General features: G+C 32.3%; 1 protein-coding gene across 1 annotated transcript in view; it reads right to left on the bottom strand.

The window, feature by feature from the left end:
- Positions 1–9,086: 9,086 nt before the first annotated feature.
- LOC139864068 (serine/threonine-protein phosphatase 7 long form homolog) overlaps positions 9,087–27,041 on the bottom strand; it is a 56,095-nt gene continuing 38,140 nt past the window's right edge. Inside the window, exon 5 of the mRNA XM_071852655.1 lies at positions 9,087–9,314. Within this exon, the coding sequence (XP_071708756.1) occupies positions 9,087–9,314 (228 nt within the window). The remainder of the gene's footprint in view (positions 9,315–27,041) is intronic.

Below are 27,041 nucleotides of genomic sequence, written 5' to 3'. Positions count from 1 at the left end.
ATTATGTTCTGTGATATTGCTGCCATGATTAGCGAGTAGTTATCTTTAGTATATGCTATGATGTAAGTAGTTATAATGCCAAAATAATGTTATGGTTTGTGTATGCTGTTGAAATGCTTTCCGATTATGCTTTAAACTCAATCGCTTTTCCAACTAATAGAACGTAGTTATTGGCTCTGTTATTGGGAAGTCGCGATCCCCGATTCAGAGTACACTATCTGTGTCACCCCTTGGTAAGAGAAGTCTATCGGATACAACGTAAGATCGACTGAGGCACACCGGTTGTAGTAAGTCTATCGAGCTTTGGATTCCGACTGAGGACTCTTTCGTAGTGAAACATCTTACTAGACCCTTAGTACATTGTTGGTCCCAGACCATGCTAGTATAGTCACCAAGCATATAAACTTCGAGCGTGCATGTTGAAGTACAACGGTTGTTGTAAGCTGTACCTCTGCTAAGTAAGGCCATGGAACCCGGTCAGTGTTGATTAGTACACTGCACCATAACGCGGTCTCAAGCATTGCACCCCGCTTGAGGGATTCTTATTTAATTAAGGAACTGTTTGTTTAGACACATAAAGGATTGGACCGTTAGGATAATCGAACGTGTTCATGGAAGTCAGATTGACTTGGCCATGGTGTTCTTTATGGTTGAACTCTTTTTAAGGGCCTAACTATCTTTTAAAACCAATCATTAACGAAAGCATTGAAACACATCACGTCTCTCGAGTATGGTAAACCATGTATTCTATTATGCTTAAGAAAGTTTAGACCTTTGTGGAATATTAATACATCACCCAACTGAGTCGCTCAATTGGATGAGCTGTCTGAACGTGTATGCCTGTAGTCAGACTGCACAGGCGTTGGAGGTAAGGGACGTTGCTGTCTATTCAGAATCTTCAAGCCTAGCGCAGTACCCAGTGACATGTCTTATGACAGGGGCGTTTAGGACCAATGTAATGAATACAAGGCCTCTGCCTATTCATGAGCCAGCATTCCATAATCTCGGCAGAATTACTGATGAAATCATAGTATGCATTTACTTTAACCTTATCTGAATTACGAATTTTATCGCATTTACTTTATTTGTCTTATAAATTAGAAAATCCCAAAAATTAAGTAACCACTACTCCTTCATAACTATCTTAGGTTTAAATATAGGTTCGATTCTACTGATATCTCAAAAATACGACTCTAGGTCATACTTCCCTTACTCATACTAAGGAGTAGTATGATTTAGGCCCTGCTAAATATAAATTTAAAACAGTACCCCCCCTCTTGGTGGTTGATTATGACGTGTTGCGACCTAACGACACCGCACAAATAAAATCGTCCGTTTCGGCCATATCAAAGGGCTCAACCAAAAGGAAACTACAATGCTAAAGTAGTAAAAAGATGGGTTAGAGTAGGAGTTTTTTATGCTAATCATCCCGGACCCAATAAACATTGGTTACCAAAGTTATTAATCAACCAAATATAGGTTTGCCTAAATGGAGTTGTACAATAGGAAGATTGGATAATCGATAGTGGATGTACAATGCATATGACGGGGAACAAAGATTTATTCACAAGGTACAGAGAACATAATGGTGGTGATTTAATCTTTGGCGGCGACGTACGAGGTAAAATAGTCGGTAAAGGTAACATCACTAATTCTAAAATTACCCTTGAAGATGTCTTGCATATTAAGAATCTAAGCTTTAATTTGCTAAGTGTTAGTAAAATATGTGATAAAGGTTATAACATGACATTCACTAAATTTGCGTCACATATAACCAAAGAAGGTAAAAATATTATTAACGGAATTAGGAAAAAGGGCCTTTACACATGTAAACTAAATGACTTTAAACTTTTAGATATTTGTCTCACTTCCATTCATGACACTACCATTTTGTGGCATAGGAGACTTGGGCATGCTAATATGAAACTAATTCACAACATATCTTCTAAAGAAATGGTTAGACATTTACCCAAGCTAAAATATGAAAGTCATTTTTGTGATGCATGTAAACCATGCTAGTCATAAACCTAAGAACTTCATTTCAACTAAAAGATATCTAGAACTCTTACACATGGATTTGTTTGGTCCATCATCCGTTCAAAGCGATGGTGGGAATTTCTACACCCTATTAATTGTTGATGATTTTTCTAGATATACTTGGACACTTGTTCTAAAACACAAAAATGAAGCTTTTGAGAGATTCGTAATTTTTCTACAAAAATATAAAACTTGCTTGGGCGTACAATTGTGACCATATGAACGGATCATGGAAGATAATTTGATAATGATGCCCAATTTGGAGTCTTTTCTGATTTACATGAAAATTTCTCGGCTCCTCGCACTTCCCAATCAAATGGGGTTGTTGAAAGGAAAAACTGAACTCTTCAAGAAATGAGTAGAACAATGTTAAATAAACAATCAAACCCTCAAAAATATTGGTGTGAAGCGGTCGCAACCTCTACGTATATTCAAAATAGAGTTCTAATTAGGCCTTCAATGGATAAAACACCCTATGAAATTCTAAATGCTTGGAAAACCACCGTGAGTCACCTTAGAGTATTTGGATGTAAATGTTTCATCTTAAACAAAAAGGAATACCTAACTAAGTTTGAACCTAAAGCATATGAAGGAGTATTCCTAGGATATTCGTAAGAAAGCAAAGCCTCTAGGGTTCTAAACAAGTACACTAATGTCATAGAAGAATCATTAGATGTCACCTTTGATGAAACTCCTCCACCCAAGTCCAAACCACTAGTAGATGATGATGTGATTGAGTAAGAAGCCGTTGTGACTAGCACAAACCAAAATGAGTCCAAAGAAGTCGAAGAAACCTATGAGAAAGAATCTCATATGGAAAACGATTCCAGCAAAGATAATTTAGAACCCACAACCGACCTTAAACATATTAAGGATCATCCAATAGAACAAGTCATAGGGGATATCAACACTAGAACCACACGATCACAAATCTTTAATCTAGTTGCAAACTATGCATTCATCTCTCAAATAGAACCCAAAAATGTCAAAGAAGCTTTATTGGATGAAAGTTGGGTAGAAGCCATGCAAGATGAATTAAACCAATTCCAAAGGAGTGATGTATGGGATTTGATTCCCTAACCAAGTGAGCAAAATATTATAGGAACCAAATGGGTATATAGAAACAAACTAGATGAAGATGGAAAGGTTGTTAGAAACAAAGCTAGGTTGGTTGCACAAGGGTATAGTAAATAAGAAGGAATCGATTATGATGAAACCTTTGCCTCCATAGCTAGACTAGAGTCCATTAGAATATGTCATCATATCCACGTGCTAAAAACTTAAAACCATATCAAATGGATGTCAAAAGTGCTTTTCTAAATGGTGTAATAAATGAAGAAGTATATGTGTCACAATCATGTGTTTAAACTTAAGAAAGCCCTATATGGACTCAAACAAAAAGGATATTCATGATATGAAATGGGGGAAAATTGATAATACACTATTTGTCAAAAAGCATGAAAATGATTTGGTTATTGTTCAAATATATGTTGATGAGATTGTATTTGGTTCTACTAACGAGTCTCTTAGCAATGAGTTTTCTAAGTTAATGCATGATGAGTTTGAAATGAGCATGATGGGTGAACTCAAGTTCTTTCTCGGACTTCAAATTAAGCAACTAGAAGATGGAACGTTCATCAATCAACAAAAGTATATTCATGATATGTCCAAAAAGTTTGAAATGGAAAACTCAAAACCTATGGCCACGCCTATGACCACCAATGTCAAGCTTACTCTTGAAGGAGAAGGAGATTCATTCGATAGCACCAAGTATAGAGGATTGATTGGATCTCTTCTATACTTAATGGCAAGTCGACCCGATATTATGTATAGTGAGTGCTTGTGTGCAAGATTCCAAGAGAATCCCAAAATGTCTCACGTAAAAGCGGTCAAATGAATCTTTAGATATTTGAAAGGTACCATGCACCTTGGTCTATGGTATCTAAAGTTCACCGGTGTTGACATTATGTGCTTTTCGGATTCCGACCATGGAGGATCGTTGATTAATCGAAAGACCAAAAGTGGTGTATGTGCATTTTTCGGACTTTTCTTAACATCATGGTTCTCTAAGAAGCAAACATCCGTCGCACTATCTACTACCGAAGCGGAATATGTTACCGCGGGAAGAGTATGTGCACAAGTGCTATGTATGAAACAAATCTTCATCGATTATGGTATCATCTCCTCTAAAATACCTATTTGTTGTGATAATAAGAATGCTATAGACCTATCTAAAAATCAAATATTACACTCTAGGACTAAACACATAGACATTAGGCACCACTTTTTATGTGATCATGTTTAAAAAGGTTATATTGTTATTGATAAGGTAGACTCCTTAGAAAATATTGTTGATATCTTTACTAAGCCTCTAAAAAAGGAGACTTTCACTCTACTTAGGAATGGGTTGGGTATGATGGAAGTTTTATCTTAACCAAACCTACCAAAGATGTGAAGTCAAACCACGATCGACCGTGGAGTCAACCGCACAACACCTGACAGCTGTTTTGTCCTTTTCCTCACCATCTTTATTATCTAAACCACTATTTCACTAACCCCACTCCTTCATTAAACCCCAAACACTAGATTCCAGATTTCATTGTCTCCTTTCTCTCCAACGTCTAGTGGTCCTCAAAGGTAATAATCCAAATCCTTTTAATCTTGGTTACTTTAAAATTTTCTAATGTAATCCAATATTAATATTCAAATGTTAAACACTTTATTTTCATGATGACACCAAGTCGTGTGTGCTTACAACAACGTATAGAACAACACAAGTTCATAAGCCTGCACTTTCTCTAACAAATGACCAATATACAAAATCGTTAAGTCAAAAGAGTCATTTGAAAAATACTGAAAGAAGCACGGTTGGGTCCACGGTCGATCGTAGGTCAGACCGTGGATGTCCTGTACCTTTGTTATTTGAAACAAGGTAGACGGTCGACTCCACGGTCAGCTGTGGGTAGACCGCAATTTTCCGCTGTCCGGATTTTTGATCGAAAAATGTTTGACTACTTCGGGGCATCTATAATTTACAAAAGTTGTTTAAACATACTTAAAATAGTTGCTCCTTCATATTCAAATGAGTTTTGGTCACTAAAACACTAATCTTGGTTAATCACACTCAATGGCACCTTAGTGACACTTTTAGCTTATGATTAATATTAAACATTCAAGTATAGCTAAAAGTTCTTTTTCAAAGTGTATTTTTATAAATCTAAATTAAAAATAATAAAACTTAAAGATGGTCATTAAGTCCCAATTAAAGAGATGCTCTCCACTTGATTAACTATTAAGCACTAATCATGTGTTTAATAAGAGTTTAGTGTAAACTCCCAAAAGTCTTCATATAAAAATAAGTTAGTCTAATTTGGAAGCTTGCAAGTAGCCGATGAGAGCACATACTTGCAAAACTAATGTTGACAAAAGGGTTGAAGACTTGTGACTTGAAGTTTGGAAGCTTATGGTTGTCATGGGATCAAACTTATGCATTTGCCTTTAAAGGAAATCAATGACACACCTCTAGTACAAAGTGACTTACCTCTTTCAAGCCAAGGTAAACTTCAAAGAATGCTTCCAAGATAAAAAGGGTAATGCAGGTCTTTTCAGATGTTTTTGGCATCTAATTGCAGCCATCTAATAAGGGAAAAGACAAAGTTAAAGATCTCAAACAGCTACAAAATTCAGAGATCAGAGTTGCACGGTCGACCCACTGTCGACCGTGGGGGGAGCCGCAGACGTTCGGGTTTGAATTTCTCTTGCCTATAAAAGCCAAACCTTGGAGCACTTAAAGACTCACCTCTTGCACTTACATTTCCATACATTTACTGATATCATTCAAATCTTATTGTGGTCAATTTAGAGTGATTCAAGCAAGAGTGATTGTAAACTTAGTTGTGAGTTTACTTGTAGTTTTTCTTCTTAAAGGGATCTAGAAGATAAGTGAGGTTTCACTTAGTGGTAGAATTAGGATCTTGTGGTAAGAGTATTTGGTGATTGTGAATTCTTCAACGGGACATATGGTTCATAAGTTGCGACTTATCAAGGAGCTATTGTTGTATCCAGACACTCCAGCGAGTTTGGAGCATCATAGTGAAACTAACTCTCAATTTTTTAGAATTGAGGAGTGGATTAAGAAAGATTAGTTAACATCTTTCCGAACCATTATAAATCTCTAATCTAAATTTAAAAAAAAGTTTTAAAATTTCACTAAGTAACTATTCACCCCCTCTAGTTACTTACATAGTCATCATTCGATTGGTCCTATAAATGAGGATCAATTATCCTATAAATGAGGCTCAACTGCAGGCGTTATTGAAGGACATTGAAAATGTTCATCTTCAAGATTGTGCGGATAATTGGCGATGGTTACTTACATATGATGGCGTGTTTACAGTTAATTCAGCTCGTCATTATATCAATAGCAAACTGTTAACTTCGACTGGCATGTTTACTAAACGGTTCAAGTTCTTACCAAGAAAACTAACGTTTTTTTGTGGAGTGCTTCGTTAGATAAACTTCCCAATCGTTATAATCTGTCTAAAAGAGGGTTGGAACTCAATTCGATTGCCTGTCCAATTCGTAACTATGGTGCAGAGACTTCGAATCACATTTTCTTTAGTTTCAAGTTTGCATCGGATCTATGGAGTAAAATAAGAACTTGGCTAGATACCTCGATGCCAGTTTTTGATTCTTGGAAAACTTTGACGCATGGTTTCAACAGTGGGACAAGAATGTGACTGAAAAGAACAAAATTTTGGCGATTACGGATACCACTCTTTGAATATGTTGGCGTTATATGAATGCTATCACTTTTAATGATAAGTCTTTGAATTGTAGTAGTCTTTATGATTTACTTATTATGTATTCTTTTTCTTCGCTAAATCATAGAAGCCATTTAGTTTCTAACTGAAACTTATGTTTGTTATGTCCCTTGTAATCATGTTTTAACTTCTTGCTGCGGAGTTTATATTAATATACACATCCTTTTTCTGTAAAAATATATATATATATATATATATATATATATATATATATATATATATATATATATATATATATATATACGATATAAACAAGCAGGGTGGTGAGTCGCGCGTTGCGACTGTCACCCCGCTGCTCCTTACAGGAAACTTTGTTAGTATCTAACTACATATTTTTAATATTAATAGTTTAAAGTTAATGAGCTTAACATAATCTAACAAACAATAATTCGTTTCAACATATAAAACACTTATTATAATTGTAAACAAAACGTACTATTTGATTGATTAAAAGTGAAAGTAAATAATCACTACAAATAAAATCACATTTAGTGGCATACAAAATGTGTCACAAAAAGCTTAAAAAGTGCCACTAAAACACACTTTGGGAATGTATGACATACAAAATAAGTGCCACTAGAAGCGCTACCACTAAAGACTTTTAATGGCACTTTTTTGTCGTGCGACTCATTACTTTTAAGATATTAATGGCACTTTTTTATTGTACCACACATTACGCTTGAGACTTTAGTGGCATTTACTAGTTGTGCCACTACACATTTGTGAACTTTAGTGGTACTTTTTGTGATGCCACTGTATATATTTGCTTGTATCACTATAAAGTTATGTTACTTTTTATCACATGTAGTATTGCTAATTTGCAATTGAACACAAATTCGTTACTGACACTTTTATTTTGTGTCAACATATATACTTAATACATGTTACTTTAGTATATTAGTTTGTACTAAGGAGTTATTGATTATTTGCCACTGATGTTTATATATATATATATATATATATATATATATATATATATATATATATATATATATATATATATATATATATATATATATATATATAATGTTCTATAGAAGAAAATAGAAAACAAAGCAAATACGAGAAAGTATTGACTATATCATCGAGCTCGAAATTAGCATAACATTGTTGTTTAACTGTCTAAAAATTCATCAAAATTAAACTTACATACGGAGTACATGTTAATGTATAACAAGATAAAGAAATTCAACAATTACATATTTAAATTTGCAATACAAACGATTCTTTCGCCTATAATCAGTGTTCAATCCACCCCGTTTGATATCTTTTTTAGAAGAAAACTTAACGACCCCTGTAGAATAAACCAAATATATATAATTAATTCAATAAGGAAAAGAATAAAAACGAATATCTATTAACAATATTTAGAAGATACACCAACTCTCGTCAGTTTGCGTGGCTACCTGAAAAGTAAATATGATACATATTATAATGTTAGAAAGGATACCCACTTTATAACTATGATTCTATTAATTTATTTTAAATGGTGATGAAATAAAAAGAGATAAAAATACTTCCTAGTGCGGTGAGTAATTGATGGAACGGCCAGAACATAGTTAAATACGATTACTGATTAAGGATGAGAAAGTAAAAGATGGATGCGCTGGAAATACTAGTGCTGATTAATACAGTAGGATGTTTGAAAATTTTAAAGGATTTGAAGACATTTTGCAATTTTTAGGAATTTTTTTTTCAAAATAGTAATATATTTAAAAGTTTTACAGAAATAGTTTTTCAAAAAAAAAAAAAAAATTATAAACATGGGTAAACCGGTTATTCATTTGCCGGTTTGATGTTTTTAAAGCCAAACCGATTTTTCATTCTCCGGTTTGAGGCTTTCTGACGTCATCGTTATAAGAAATTAGGGTTTCGGACGTGGACCCGTATTTTTAACCAAACCGGCATTTGAAACGCCGGTTTAAAATTTTATATTTTTTTCCCTATGTTATGTTTGTGTTATTTTATTATAATTTTTATATAATTCTTTTCATCAATTAATTATTTATTCGTTTATAAATAATTAGATTATTTTATGTTTTTCATATTATTTTATGTTTTTATTATTTAATTATAATAATTTGTAGTTTGTAAAACGAGTTTTCAACTAATAAATTATTCATTATAACAAAATATAATAAAAGTATATTCATTAAAATAAAAGAGTTTTTATTAAAACAACCATTAAAACACCCATACTATTACAATCACTCATAATACGCTCATTCAACGTCCACGTCTATGCCCATGTTTGTGTCCACCGGTACCACATCGTGGTGGATTTGAAACCCGGTCACTCCTCCGAAGTTGCTGTGGTTGTGGGTCGGGCTCATCATCTCCTAGATTCATCACATCATGAACATTATGATCAACTTGTGATGTACCTCCAAAATCCGGGAATGCCCACCCCCGCCGTAGGCATATAGCCCCGAGTTGCGCGTTCATACCATTGGCCTGAAATGTCCCATTCATATTGATTATAAACATTCCATATTAATTGATTTCGTTGCGAGGTTTTGACCTCTATATGAGACGTTTTTCAAAGACTGCATTCGTTTTTAAAACAAACCATAACCTTTATTTTATCGACAAGGTTAAAAGGACACCACCTAGATTATCAGAAATGATAATCTAAAAATATCACACTTACACACTACCAATACATATTGGTTTACAATATTAATATGTTACAACAAAGTAAATCTCGAATGCAGTTTTAAACAATATTATACAAGCATGCTGACACCAAATCTTGTCCATATATTAGCATGCAACAGCGGAAGCTCTTAATAATCACCTGAGAATAAACATGCTTTAAACGTCAATAAAAATGTTGGTGAGTTATAGGTTTAACCTACCGGGTTTGACACCCCACCCAGAATGTTCACTAGATGGAAGAGCTAGTGGGCGTGGTGTTTAGTACTTCGAGGTTTATATGATTATTATACAGACGAGATGTTCTGTTTTGGGGATATTATTATGCGCATTATATGTTAAGGTCGGTTACCAAGCTAAGTATAGAAAGCTATGAAAGCTATGAAAGAAAAGTGAATGTTATGTATCGAGAGAATGATTTTTATACACAGGTTATGTGTATGATATTTTGTACACGAGATATGTGTACGGTTTATTAAGCATTTTTGAAAATGATTTCGTACACGAGATATGTGTACTGTATTTAGAAGAATTCGCATGTACATTACAGGTGGGTATAGGATTCGGGCTCATTTGTACCATGTAGCATTTAAATCTTGTGGTCTATCAAAATGATGATTTTTTACTGTTTACAATAAACTTATGAACTCACCAACCTTTTGATTGACACTTGAAAGCATGTTTATTCTCAGGTATGAAAGAAACCTTCCGCTATGCATTTACTCATTCTAGAGACATTACATGGAGTCGTTCATGGCATATAGAAGTCAGTTCATCGCGATGGTACCATATGTTATTGTATTCGTTCGGAAGATTTTGGACGGGGTATGACAATATATTTTGAACATACTTTGATATATATGTACATATTTGTTATAGGTTCGTGAATCGACCAGTGGCCAAGTCTTACTTCCCGGCGAAGTAAAAATCTGTGAAAGTGAGTTATAGTCCCACTTTTAAAAACCTAATATTTTGAGATGAGAATACATGCAGTTTTGAAAATGATTTACAAAATAGACACAAGTATTAAAACTACATTCTATGTTGAATCGTTATACCGGATATCGCCCTTATTGAACTTGGTAACCTAAGAATTGGTGTTTATTATAATTGCCATCAATTGACGCGAATCCTAAACATAGATCTATGTGCCATTGACAAGCCCCAGTCAGAGAAATTGAACTGCTTTAGTACTTCGATATTTATATATGGGGATATTCTAGATGCATTTGTTTGTTGAAACTAGTAATTATAATAATACTAAAATAAGGTTTGTAATGGTAAAAATTATAATATCGATAATACTTAATATTACTAATAAAAATAATAATGTTGATAATTTTAGTGATAAATATAATGGTAGAGTAATAATTATAAAAATATTAATCTTTACTGTTAATGATAGTTTTAGTAATAAATCTTGTAATAATGATAATTATAGTAGTTTTTAATAAAATGAAAAGTTTAGTAATGATGGTAGTAATTATTTTGGTAATAATACTTAATACTTAATAATAATAATAATTTTAACTATTTAAATACTAATAATAATATTATTACTAGTAATACCTATGTTCATAATAATAATTCTAATATTTATAATGATACTAGTACTAGTATTAACGAATATGATAATAAATTTTATTATGTTCATAATAATAGTACTCGTAATCATTGTAATGATATTAATACTAGAATTATAAAAATAATAATACTAACATTAGTAATTAGTAATACCAATAATAATAATAATAATAACAACTTTAATACTCTTAACTATGATAATTATAGTTATACTACATAATAATATCATGCATAATATTAATCATACATCTAGATTTTAGGAGTAATAATAACTATCACAATAATAATAATAATAATAATAATAATAATAATAATAATAATAATAATAATAATAATAATAATAATAATAATAATAATAATAATAATAATAATAATAATAATAATAATAACAATAACAATAACAATAACAATAATAATAATAATAATAATAATAATAATAATAATAATAATAATAATAATAATAATAATAATAATAATAATAATTAGAAAATGAGACTACCTTAAAATAGGCTTTAAAAAGATAAATGTCAATGCCAAGAATCGAACTCGAGACCACTCGCTACCCCGACATGTGCCTAACCCTTCTGCTATACTTGTTTATCTATTTTATAACTGAACCGAATTATATATAAAGCCGTATTATTTCTGTTTCCTTAATCTTCTTCTTCTTCACTTCAAATTCGACCCAGAATCCAAATTACTTATAACATTTTGTCAATTAAATTTATTTAGGACATTTAAATGACACAGAACCCATTGATTGGGATATTTGATTCATCATAACAGAAAGAAAAAAATAAATAAAACAAATATAGCAGCGGTTTTAAAAAAATATGAACTCGACTTGTGTTTTAAAAATCTAATCACTTTTAGACTAAGCTTAGAACATGAAATAGGTTGCAAAACTATTTTAGAAACTATCTTTATCCTCAATTACATCAAAAACATCGAATTGAGTTCGAATTTGTTGATGAACAATAATTTGACTTTTTTTGAGATAAAGTTTGACTCGAAAAATTGGAGCTCGATACTGAAAATTGAGACTTAAAACTCTCCAGATAGTTTAAGTAAATTATTTATAACAATACTGCATTATTACAATTTAAAATTGATTTCAAAATTGTTAAATTCGAAAAATACATATTGAACAGGGGGACCGTACCCGTGTTCTTGAAGTTTTGGTTCAAAATCTAATAGTTAAATGTTGTAACTGATTTGAATTTATGAAGAGATGTATAAATGAAACACTGACTCACTCTTCCCTAATATCACAACTTAATTGGTTATAATAGAATCAAATCGTCAAATATCCATTAATGGTACAGACAAATAAAAAGAAATAAAAAGCGATAAAGACATCTAACTGAATTTGAATTAATCCTGTATATAGATTCGATTAGGTAGCAGATTCAGAGACAAGGACGAAATTGATTACAGTGTGATGGGTACGCCAAACAGATTTTTACTCTTAATCGTATATATATGATTTTATATAAATATTATTAATTAGTTACTATAAATTGTATTAATAATAATCTATAACTAATAATAATAGCAATATTAATATGAATAAATGAGTAATAATAATAATAATAACAATGATAATGATTTTTAATAAATTTTTATAATAATTTATGATAAAAAATACAAAAATGATAATAATAATATTATTAGTGATAATAATAACAAATTGTATTATTTTCTAAATAATGATTTTAAAAATAATAATAACAATATTAATATAACAAATTATATGTTTCATATCTATATATTAACATAATAATATTAATCATGATAACAATTAATATTTAAATTATAACTAAATAACAATTTTAATCATTCTTATAGTATTATTTATATTTATGTATTTATTTTGATAATCAAAATCTTAAATTTATTAGAATTTTAATATTTAACATTTATTAATATTTCTAATAATAATGTTAATAATAATGAAAGTAGTAATATAATTTTGTCATTACTATTACATTTTTAACTTGTTGTTACTTCATATTTTATATATGTAAATATGAATACATTATTAATGTTATATATATAATTCTTATATATCTATTTACTATATTATTTCATAATGGAATTAGATATTATAAATTCCAACACATAATATTCATATCTTTTATATATATATATATATATAGATATATAGATATATATATATATATATATATATATATATATATATATATATATATTACAATATACATATAATAATAATTATGTACAGTTAGCATATATGTTTATATATAGATTCTTTTTAATAATAACATCATTATATTATATATTATTTTACATATATAATTCTACTGATTAATTTGTATTTTATTATGTCCCATAATTATTTATACACATATATTTATATATATATATATATATATATATATATATATATATATATATATATATATATATATATATATATATATATATATATATATGCATATTTATTAACCACAATTGTTCGTGAATCGTCGGGTTTAGTCAAAGGTCGAATGTATATATGAACACAGTTCAATGTTTATGAGACTTCAACATTACAAACTTTGCTTATCGTTTTGGAAACATATAATGATCAAGTTTAAATTTGGTCAGAAATTCCTGGGTCACTACATATATTTACAACATTTTTAATACGTTTTGCTTGTTTTAAGTTTATTAAGTCAGCTATCCTCGTTAGTAACCTACAACTAGTTGTCCACAGTTAGATGTACAGAAAATAAAGCAATATATATTATCTCGAATCAATCCATGACTTCGTGTATACAAGCCTCAGGCTAGATCACAACTCAAAATATATATAATATTTTGGAATCAACCTCAACAATGTATAGCTAACTCCAACATTACTACATATAGAGTGTCTATGGTTGTTCCGAAATATATATATAGATGGGTCGATATGATATGTCAAAACATTGTATTTGTGTCTATGGTATCCCAAGATTACATAATATATTAGAATACATGTATAATACAATATGAGTTAGCTAGGATATGATTAATATAGATTTGTTACCAATTTTCACGTAGGTACAACAAGAAAAATTATCCAATCTTGTTTTACCCATAACTTCTTCGTTTTAAATCCGTTTTGAGTGATTCAAGTTGCTATGGTTTCATATTGAACTTAAGTTTATGAATCTAAACAAAAAAAGTATAAGTTTATAGTCAGAAATACAGATTACTAGTCGTTTTTGTAAAGGTAGTCATTTCAGTCGAAAGAACGACGTCTAGATGACCATTTTGGAAAACATACTTCCACTTTGAGTTTAACCATGATTTTTGGATATAGTTTCATGTTCATAAGAAAAATCATTTTTCCAGAAGAACAACTTTTAAATCAAAGTTTATCATAGTTTTTAATTAACTAACCCAAAACAGCCCGACGTGTTTTTCGTGTTTTCAGGTTTTAAATCATTAAGTTAGCATATCATATAGATATAGAACATGTGTTTAGTTGATTTTAAAAGTCAAGTTAGAAGGATTAACTTTTGTTTGCGAACAAGTTTAGAATTAACTAAACTATGTTCTGGTGATTACAAGTTTAAACCTTCGAATAAGGTAGTTTTATATATATGAATCGAATGATGTTATGAACATCATTACTACCTCAGGTTTTGTGGATAAACCTACTGGAAATGAGAAAAATAGATCTAGCTTCAAAGGATCCTTGGATGGCTTGAAAGTTCTTGAAGCAAAATCATGACACGAAAACAAGTTCAAGTAAGATTTTCACTCGAAATAAGATTGTTAAAGTTATAGAAATTGAATCAAAGTTTGAATATGAGTATTACCTTATATTAGAAAGATATCTTACTGTAAATAAGAAAGATTTCTTGAGGTTGGATGATCACTCAAAGTGGATTTGCAAGATTGGAAGTAAGCTAGCAAACTTGGAAGTGTTGTTGGTGTGTTCTTGAGTAGTTGTTTTATAACTTGGTTTATGTATGGATTTATGAACTAGATTGAGCTAGATTTTGTTGAAGATGATGAAGAACACTTAGAACAAAGGAAGAACACTTGAGAGAGAGTAATTTGATTCAAGAAAATTGAAAAGTGAAGGTGTTTGTGAGCTCCCTCATTCACGTGAACTTAGCCTCTCCATATAGGCTCCATTAGTTTGTAATTTTGTGAGATATTTCATGCTAGATGTTAAATGATGGTTCCCACATGATTAGGTGACTCACATGGGCTGCTAAGAGCTGATCATTGAAGTGTTTATACCAATAGTAAATACATTTAGAAGCTAGGTGAAATGTCCCGTTCATATTGATTATAAACGTTCTATATTAATTGATTTCGTTGTGAGATTTTGACCTCTATATGAGACATTTTTCAAAGACTGCATTCGTTTTTAAAACAAACCATAACCTTTATTTTATCGACAAGGTTAACAAGACACCACTTAGATTATCCAAAAATGATAATCTAAAAATATCACACTTACACACTACCAATACATATTGTTTTACAAATATTAATATGTTACAACAAAATAAATCTCGAATGCAGTTTTAAATAATATTATACAAGCATGCTGACACCAAATCTTTTCCATATAATAGCATGCAACAGCGGAAGCTCTTAATAATCACCTGAGAATAAACATGCTTTAAACGTCAACAAAAATGTTGGTGAGTTATAGGTTTAACCTATATTTATCAAATCGTAATAATAGACCACAAGATTTCATATCTCAATATACATCCCATACATAGAGATAAAAATCATTCATATGGTGAACACCTGGTAACCGACCTTAACAAGATGCATATAGAATATCTCCTATCATTCCGGGACTCCCTTTGGACATGATGAATTCGAAGTACTAAAGCATCCGGTACTTTGGATGAGGCTCGTTGGGCCCAATAGATCTATCTTTAAGTTTCGCGTCAATTAGGGTGTCTGTTCCCTAATTCTTAGATTACCAGACTAAAAAGGGGCATATTCGGTTTAATAATCCAGCAATAGAATGTAGTTTCATTTACTTGTGTCTATTTTGTAAAACATTTATAAAACTGCATGTATTCTCATCCCAAAATATTAGATTTTAAAAGTGGGACTATAACTCACTTTCACAGATTTTTACTTCGTCGGGAAGTAAGACTTGGCCACTGGTCGATTCACGAAGCTATAACAAATATGTACATATATATCAAAGTATGTTCAAAATATATTTACAACATTTTTAATACGTTTTGATGTTTTAAGTTTATTAAGTCAGATGTCCTCGTTAGTAACCTACAACTAGTTGTCCACAGTTAGATGTACAGAAAATAAAGCAATATATATTATCTTGAATCAATCCACGACCTCGTGTATACAAGCCTCAGGCTAGATCACAACTCAAAGTATATATAATATTTTGGAATCAACCTCAACCCTGTATAGCTAACTCCAACATTACTGCATATAGAGTGTCTATGGTTGTTCCGAAATATATATATAGATGGGTCGATATGATTTGTCAAAACATTGTATTCGTGTCTATGGTATCCCAAGATTACATAATATATTAGAATACATGTATAATAAAATATAAGTTAGCTAGGATATGATTAATATAGATTTGTTACCAATTTTCACGTAGCTACAACAAGAAAAATTATCCAATCTTGTTTTACCCATAACTTCTTCGTTTTAAATTCGTTTTGAGTGTTTCAAGTTGATATGGTTTCATATTTAACTTAAGTTTATCGATCTAAACAGAAAAAGTATAAGTTTATAGTCGGAAATACAGGTTACAAGTCGTTTTTGTAAAGGTAGTCATTTCAGTCAAAAGAACGACGTCTAGATGACCATTTTGAAAAACATACTTCCACTTTGAGTTCAACCATGATTTTTGGATATAGTTTCATGTTCATAAGAAAAATCATTTTCCCAGAAGAACAACTTTTAAATCAAAGTTTATCATGGTTTTTAATTAACTAACCCAAAACAGCCCGCGGTGTTACTATGACGGCGTATATCCGGTTTTACGGTATTTTTCGTGTTTCCAGGTTTTAAATTATTAAGTTATAATATCATATAGATATAGAACATGTGTTTAGTTGATTTTAAAAGTCAAGTTAGAAGGATTAACTTTATTTACGAACAAGTTTAGAATTAACTAAACTATGTTCTAGTGATTACAAGTTTAAATCTTCGAATAAAATAGTTTTATATGTATGAATCGAATGATGTTATGAACATCATTACTACCTTAATTTTAGTAGGTAAACCTACTGGAAATGAGAAAAACAGATCTAGCTTCAAAGGATCCTTGGATGGCTTGAAAGTTCTTGAAGCAGAATCATGACACGAAAACAAGTTCAAGTAAGATTTCCACTCGAAATAAGATTGTTATAGTTATAGAAATTGAATCAAAGTTTTAATATGAGTATTACCTTATATTAGAAAGATATCTTACTGTAAATAAAAAAGATTTCTTGAGGTTGGATGATCACTTTACAAGATTGGAAGTAAGCTAGCAAACTTGGAAGTATTCTTGATTTTATGAAACTAGAACTTATAGAATTTATGAAGAACACTTAGAACTTGAAGATAGAACTTAAGAGAGATCAATTAGATGAATAAAATTGAAGAATGAAAGTGTTTGTAGGTGTTTTTGGTCATTGGTATATGGATTAGATATAAAGGATGTGTAATTTTGTTTACTTGTAAATAAGTCATGAATGATTACTAATATTTTTGTAATTTTATGTGATATTTCATGCTAGTTGCCAAATGATGGATCCCACATGTGTTAGGTGACTCACAAAGGCTGCTAAGAGCTGATTATTGGAGTGTATATACCAATAGTAAATACATTTAGAAGCTGGGTATTGTACGAGTACGAATACGAGTGCATACGAGTAGAATTGTTGATGAAAATGAATGAGGATGTAATTGTAAGCATTTTCGTTAAGTAGAAGTACTTTGATAAGTGTCTTGAAGTCTTTAAAAAGTGTATGAATACATATTAAAACACTACATGTATATATATTTTAACTGAGTCGTTAAGTCATCGTTAGTCGTTACATGTAAGTGTTATTTTGAAACCTTTAGGTTAACGATCTTGTTAAATGTTGTTAACCCATTGTTTATTATATCTAAAGAGATGTTAAATTATTACATTATCACGATATTATAATGTATTAATATATCTTAATATGATATATATACAATTAAATGTCGTTACAACGATAATCGTTACATATATGCCTCGTTTCGAAATCCTTAACTTAGTAGTCTTGTTTTTACATATAAAGTTCATTGTTAATATACTTAATGATATGTTTACTTATCATAATACCATGTTGACTATATATGTGTATATATATATATATATGTATATATATATATATATATATATATATATATATATATATATCTATACATATGACATCATATAGTTTTTACAAGTTTTAACGTTCGTGAATCACCGGTCAACTTGGGTCGTCAATTGTCTATATGAAACCTATTTCAGTTAATCAAGTCTTAACAAGTTTGATTGCTTAACATGTTGAAAACACTTAATCATGTAAATAACAATTTCATTTAATATATATAAACATGGAAAAGTTTGGGTCACTACAGTACCTACCCGTTAAATAAATTTCGTCCCGAAATTTTAAGCAGTTGGAGGTGTTGACGTATCTTATGGAAATAAGTGCGGGTATTTCTTCTTCATCTGATCTTCTCATTCCCAGGTGAACTAGGGTCCTCTACGAGTATTCCATCGAACCTTAACAATTGGTATCTTATTTTGCTTAAGTCTTTTAACCTCACGGTCCATTATTTTGACGGGTTCTTCGATGAATTGAAGTTTTTCGTTGATTTGGATTTCGTCTAACGAAATAGTGAGATCTTCTTTAGCAAAACATTTCTTCAAATTTGAGACGTGGAAAGTGTTATGTACAGCCGCGAGTTGTTGAGGTAACTCAAGTCGGTAAGCTACTGGTCCAACACGATCAATAATCTTGAATGGTCCAATATATCTTGGATTTAATTTCCCTCTTTTACCAAATCGAACAACGCCTTTCCAAGGTGCAACTTTAAGCATAACTATCTCTCCAATTTCAAATTCTATATCTTTTCTTTTAATGTCAGCGTAGCTCTTTTGTCGACTTTGGGCGGTTTTCAACCGTTGTTGAATTTGGATGATCTTCTCGGTAGTTTCTTGTATTATCTCCGGACCCGTAATCTGTCTATCCCTCACTTCACTCCAACAAATCTGAGACCTGCACTTTCTACCATAAAGTGTTTCAAACGGTGTCATCTCAATGCTTGAATGGTAGCTGTTGTTGTAGGAAAATTCTGCTAACGGTAGATGTCGATCCCAACTGTTTCCGAAATTAATAACATATGCTCGTAGCATGTCTTCAAGCGTTTGTATAGTCCTTTCGCTCTGCCCATCAGTTTGTGGATGATAGGCAGTACTCAGGTCTAGACGAGTTCCTAATGCTTGTTGTAATGTCTGCCAGAATCTTGAAATAAATCTTCCATCCCTATCAGAGAAAATAGAGATTGGTATTCCATGTCTGGAGACGAATTCCTTAAAATACAGTCGTGCTAACTTCTCCATCTTGTCATCTTCTCTTATTGGTAGGAAGTGTGCTGATTTGGTGAGACGATCAACTATTACCCAAATAGTATCAAAACCACTTGCAGTCCTTGGCAATTTAGTGATGAAATCCATGGTAATGTTTTCCCATTTCTATTTCGGGATTTTGGGTTGTTGAAGTAGACCTGATGGTTTCTGATGCTCAGCTTTGACCTTAGAACACGTCAAACATTCTCCTACATATTTAGCAACATCAGCTTTCATACCCGGCCACCAAAAATGTTCCAGGATGTATTGAGTATCTGGTTTTATGGGCTTCTCTAAGTACCATTTCTCTCATATCTCCAAACTTTGGTACCCAAAATCTTTTAAACATATACCGGGTTCCGTCTTCCTGAAAATTAAGATGCTTCTCCGATCCTTTGGGTATTTCATCCTTTAAATTTCCTTCTTTTAAAACTCCTTGTTGCGCCTCCTTTATTTGAGTAGTAAGGTTATTGCGAATCATTATATTCATAGCTTTTACTAGAATGGGTTCTCTGTCCTTTCTGCTCAAGGCGTCGGCTACCACATTTGCCTTCCCCGGGTGTTAATGAATGTCAAAGTCGTAATCATTTGTAATGACCCGCACTTTTTCGATCGTTCTATACTTATAAGATTAATATTTACATAAATTAAACCTTACCAACATGATAAGCAATCCAAATTGTCGAGACTTATGTTTTTCGAAAAGAGTTTTACACAACGTTTGACCGTCTAGTTTGACCGATGATATCACGAACTATACAATATATGATAATTATACGTTTGTGTATATATATGTATATATACATATTTAACATGACCTAAGAATGTTTTAATATCTCATTTTGTATTAATAACAATAAGTTATAAGTATATTTTGAAACTACTAACTTAAGTTTTCAAAACGATAACCATACGTAACGTTATTTGACTTAAATACTTATGACCTATAATGTTTATACATATATCGTATAAGTAATGTATTTAATCACTTTTAAAGAATTAAATACATAAAACAATATAAGTATATTTACAAAAGATAACTATATTTGAATCCTCGTTCCGTTTTCTCAAAGATTTCTATACGTATACCTAGGGTATATGTACCCGTATCATACGCAGCTTCTAGATGTATTTACTATTGGTATATACCAATAAAAATATGCTCCTTAGCAGCCTTAAATGATTAAGAAACATGTGGAACCAACCATTTGTCAAGTAGCATGAATTATTTAGCAAGAAAACAAAGTTAGGTATCTTTTTTTTCTTTTATAACCTAAAAACGTTTTTATGCATGCACACCATTTATTCACCCCATTTTCTCATACTTACACTTCCATTTCTCTCTCAAAATACTCTTAACTTCATACTTGATCATCTCCAAGCATTTTCCCCATCATTTAGCTTCAAAAACAACACTTAAACCTCATAAGAAAACCTTACAAAAACACTTCAAGAAATCCTTCCAAGAACACCAACTTACTTCCAATCTTTCATCCACTTCCATCACCCTTTTGGTTCTAGGTTCTTACTCCTCTTTTAAAACAACCTTGTCCAAGGAACTTGAGGTAGAATCTATGTTCATAACCTTATTCGATTCATATATATATAGCTATCTTATTTTGTGGTATAAAATTTTAACAACAAGAACATAGTTTGAATGTTTTCAAACTTGTTTGCAAACTAAATAGATCCTTCTAACTTAACTTTTAAAATACTTCAAGACCTGTAATATATCATAAATATATGCTAATTTAACAAGGTATAACTTGGTTTTCCAAAGAACACCTTAAAAACTGAATTTACGGTGTCGGAGTGTAACCGGGGGCTGTTTTGGGTTGGATAATTAAAAACTATTTTGAACCTTGAATTGGAGGTTTATTTTTTGGAAAAATGATATTTTCTATGAATATGATAATACATAAAAATTTCATGATTTAATTCAAAGTAAATGTATTTTTAGAAAAATAATTATTTAAGGTTGTTTACATGATGGAAAATGATTAACTTCATAAGTTTCACTAAAGTTTGACCTATGCCGTGTGATTTTGAATACAAACTAAGGTATTTACAGTTCATAGTCTTAAAGAGGGACTCGATCCAAGGAGATGGCAAGTTGAATCAACGAGAACGGAGTTGTAACGAAGAAACTATGACCGAAACAAAATCGGATATCCAAGACTAGTTTAGCCACGAAAATAATTGGGAAAAATTAAATAAATCACATCTTTTTAAGTTAACATGATATTTTATATATATGTACTTATAATTCAATTTTATATGGTTCAGGATCACCCGTAAACAACACGAGAAGATTAATCATAAGATCCCATGATTGTACGCAACACGTCATTTGACAACACCGGTACTTTATGTACGCAACACGTCATTTGACAACACCGGTACCGTGGGTCAAGACTAATCTCGACCAATACATATACGATGGGGTTTTATTTATTTCGTTGGGGGTTTTATTTATTTCATTGCGGGTATACTAAACATCTAAAAATGAACCATTAAAATTGAATTACTAACAACGAACTGCTAACTACGGACTAAGGAATTATTCAAAGTATTAAAAGTATAACAAGTATATATATGTGACGTTTGTTTAAAAAGAAAAGGTATTGATATATTATATATGGATAGGTTCGTGATATCAACCGGAGACCAAGTCAAATTATATATATATATATCTTCAAGACGAAAGTGAGTATATAGTCCCACTTTTAAACTCTAAATATTTCGGGATGAGAATATATGTATTTTATGTTTTACGATATGGACACAAGTAACTGAAAAATATATTCTACGTTGAGTTGTACCACTGGCATACTTCCCTGTAGCTTGGTAACTGTTATTTACAGCGGTATTGTAAACGCGAATCCTGTTGATAGATCTATCGGGCCTGACAACCCCAACCGGACTGGACGACCAGTATTCAACGGTTGCACAGTACTTCGTTTCGTGACTACACTTGGTACGGTGTAGTAAGATTTCATAATAAAGGGAATATGCGACGTGATTAAATGTTAAGTATGGTTACCAAGTGCTCAACCACTTAGAATATTTTTATTAAAATGTTTATATATGAAATCTTGTGGTCTATATTTATATCGCTGCCGGCATTAAACCTATATCTCACCAACTTTATGTTGACCTTTTAAAACATGTCTATTCTCAGGTGATTACTAAAGCTTCCGCTGCATTATGTTGAATTTGAGCAGGATCTTGCGTACGCATATTTGTGTCAAAAATAAAACTGCATACCCAAGGATTTGTGTTGTAAAATATGCTCGAAATCGTGTTGTTATCATTATATGTAGAGTTTGTAAGTCGAAGATTATCGCTAAACGATAATCATCTTTTTATTGTCTAAAGCTTGTAACAAAAATAATGGTTATGGTTTGTAATGTATAATATATGCAGTTTCTCTTTTAAAAATGTCGCATATAGAGGTCAATACCTCGCAATGAAATCATACGTTATCTAACACGTTCTTATGGTTAAGGACGGGTTATGACATGTGGTATCATAGCGGTGGTCTTAGCGAACCAGGTTTGCATTAGTGTGTCTAACTGATAAGTCGTTAGGATACATTAGTAAGTCTGGACTTTGACCGGGTTTGATTTAAAAACCATTGCTTATCATTGTTGGTTAAAATTTATATGTAAATATTATGTAGTACTAATGGGTTAGTTGTTGTGTGATAGATGTCGGGCTCAAAACTTATCATCACGTTCAGCGACTCCGAACCAGAATCTTCAGATGGTGTTCCAGTCATTAACCTATCCGATGACGAAAATAATATCTTTGGGGAAGACTCACAAATTCCGGATGAACCGACTATAGAGAACCCGGAAAGTGAACCCGAGGAGGAAAGTGAACCCGAGGAGGAAAGTGAACCCGAGGAGGAAAGTGAACCCGAGGAAGAAATACAGGAAATTACAAAAGACGAGTTCGAACTAGGAAAGAAACGAAAGGCTAATGAATTAGAAAATTCAAATCCCGAGTTTAGTAAGGATGATGTGGCACCAACTCCACTAGACACTACCACCCCTATTCCCGCTATTCCTATTCGTTCTATCCCGGCATCCAGTTCTTTAGTCCCACAGCCAAAATATAGGCAGACAGCCAGGATAAGCGTTAAGCGATTCTTTGAACCTAAACGTCCTAGAAAATAGACCAAACGATGCGCTGCCGTATTAAACCATGGGATCATATAATGTTTTGTATAATATTATTAGTGTGGTTTGTTTAATGTTCGATGTAAGATAAGCATATGTAAAATAGTGAAGTGTGAAATGCAATAATTTTCCATGGTTAAGTATTATTTAGATGGTAGTAATTGATTCTGTACTAAGCTATTAAGTATGGACATTAACGGGTAGGTACTACCCTAGATATAATTATAAAACGCTAATAAGAAGAAAAGGCTTTTATAATAATACCTGGTTCATATTATTAATAAGCTATAATGTACTGTAAATATACACTACATCTATAATATTCCATGTGAATAATTATTTTCTTTTCATTCTTATAGAAGAATATGGCGCGATTGAACCGAATGACGGAACAAGAAATCCAGGAACTCATCAATCAGCGAGTGAACGACAGAATGTTATGGGTCGAGGCTGCAAGAGGTGCTGCAGTTAACCCAAATCCTCGTGTGGGGTGCACTTACAAAACTTTTCAAGCTTGCAAGCCCTCATCATTCAGTGGAACAGAAGGACCAATCGGTTTAACCCGGTGGATAGAAAAGATGGAGACTGTGTTTAAAATCAGTGGTTGTGTTGAAAAGGACATGACCAAGTATGCATCGTGCACTTTACAAGATAGTGCACTCACGTGGTGGAAAAATTATGTGAAGGCTGTAGGAGGAGATGTAGCTTATGATACTCCGTGGGAAGAATTCAAAACAATGTTAATCAACGAATATTGTCCAAGGAACGAGGTTAGGAAGTTGGAAGATGAGTTACGAAGTCTGAAGGTTATTGGTACTGAAATCACCAACTACAATCAGCGATTCATGGAATTAGTTTTGCTATGTCCTGAATTGGTTCCAACCGAAGAACGGAAGATTGAAATGTACAAAGATGGTTTGCCCAAAAAGGTCAAGGCAAACGTTACAGCATCGAAACCTAAGACAATTCATGAAGCTATAACCATGGCAAACGAGCTAATGGATCAGGTCATTTTGGATAAGAAAGCATTCAATACTGATGTGAAGGTATCAGGTAACAAGAGAAAGTGGAATGGAAGCTATGATCGAGGTAATCAACAACAAACTTTTAAGAAACAAGAAAACACGCAAGGTGCGGGTAGTGGTTTAAGCTTTGGTTATAAAGGACAAAATCCTTTATGCAACCGATGCCACAAACATCACTCTGGCTACTGTAATGTGGTATGCAACAAATGTAATCGAAAGGGTCATCTTGCTGAAGATTGTAGGGCTCTCGTTACAAATACAAATGGTACCAAGACTCCTGCCACCAATGCAAATAGAACTGCTTTGGCTACCATTACTTGTTTTGGGTGTGGAAAACAAGGCCACTATAAGAGCCAGTGCCCGAATCCAGAGAAGAATGTCGGACCTGCACGTGGGAGAGCATTTATCATTAATGCTAGAGAGGCACGTGAAGACCCGGAGCTTGTTACGGGTACGTTTACCATTAATAACTTATCAGCATCTATTATATTTGATACTGGTGCCGATAGAAGTTACGTGTGTAGAAATTTTTACACTAAATTGAATTGTTCATCATTACCTCTAGATGCTAAGTACATGATTGAGTTAGCTAATGGTAAACTAATTAAAGCAGATAAAATTTGCCGTGATTGTAAAATAAATTTAGCCGGAGAAACGTTTAAAATCGACTTAATACCCGTAGAATTAGGAAGTTTTGATGTAATAGTCGGCATGGACTGGATGTCCAAAGTAGGAGTTGAAGTTGTGTGTGCCAAGAAGGCAATTCGCATTCCTTGTAAGGATAAAATGCCGGTGATGATTTATGGAGAGAAGGGTGATTCAAAGCTAAAACTCATTAGTTATTTGAAAGCTCAAAAGTGCTTGAAGAAAGGGTGCTATGCTATCTTAGCACATGTTAATAAAGTCGAAAAGAAAGAAAAAGAGAAGTGCATCAATGACGTGCCTGTGGCAAGAGATTTTCCTGAAGTATTTCCGGAAGAGTTGCCGGGATTACCTCCATTTAGATCTGTAGAATTTGAAATAGATCTTGTACCAGGAGCTGCACCGGTTGCCCGTGCTCCATATAGACTTGCACCGTCCGAGTTAAAAGAACTTCAGAGTCAGTTAAAAGAATTACTGGATCGTGGATTCATACGACCAAGTACTTCACCGTGGGGAGCTCCAATTTTATTCGTCAAGAAGAAAGACGGATCTTTCCGAATGTGTATAGATTATCGTGAATTAAATAAGTTAACTATCAAGAATCGGTATCCACTACCGAGAATTGACGACTTATTTGATCAACTCCAAGGATCATGTGTGTACTCGAAAATTGACCTAAGATCGGGCTATCATCAATTACGTGTCAAAGAAGAAGATATACCGAAAACTGCTTTTCGGACACGCTACGGTCATTACGAATTTTTGGTCATGCCGTTTGGATTGACGAATGCGCCAGCTGTATTCATGGACCTCATGAATCGATTTTGTAGTCCATATTTAGATAAGTTTGTTATCGTTTTCATTGATGATATTCTTATCTATTCCAAGAGTGAGCAAGAGCATGAGCAGCATTTAAGGTTGATATTAGAGTTGTTGAGAAAAGAACAACTATATGCTAAATTTTCTAAGTGTGCTTTTTGGTTGAAAGAAGTTCAATTTCTTGGCCACGTTGTTAGTAGCAAAGGAATTCAGGTTGATCCAGCAAAAATTGAAGCCATTGAGAAATGGGAGACTCCTAAGACACCAATGCAGATACGCCAATTTTTGGGTTTAGCCGGTTATTATAGAAGGTTTATTCAAGATTTTTCCCGAATAGCTAAGCCGTTGACAGCGTTAACGCAAAAAGGGAAGAAATATGAATGGACTTCTGAGCAGGAGAGTGCATTTCAATTACTGAAAAAGAAGTTGACTACGGCGCCTATTTTATCGTTACCAGAAGGGAACGATGATTTTGAAATATATTGTGACGCTTCGCGACAAGGTTTTGGTTGCGTTCTTATGCAACGGAAGAAAGTTATTGCATACGCATCCCGACAATTGAAGATTCACGAGCGGAATTATACGACGCATGATCTAGAATTGGGAGCAGTTGTGTTGGCACTGAAGATGTGGAGACACTATTTGTATGGGGTTAAATTCACTGTGTTTACTGATCATAAAA

The sequence above is a fragment of the Rutidosis leptorrhynchoides genome, chromosome 8, assembly GCF_046630445.1.
Source record: "Rutidosis leptorrhynchoides isolate AG116_Rl617_1_P2 chromosome 8, CSIRO_AGI_Rlap_v1, whole genome shotgun sequence".
NCBI lineage: Eukaryota > Viridiplantae > Streptophyta > Magnoliopsida > Asterales > Asteraceae > Rutidosis > Rutidosis leptorrhynchoides.
The sequence above is the reverse complement of the archived record's forward strand: the minus strand, read 5'-3'. Positions and strand labels throughout refer to the sequence as shown.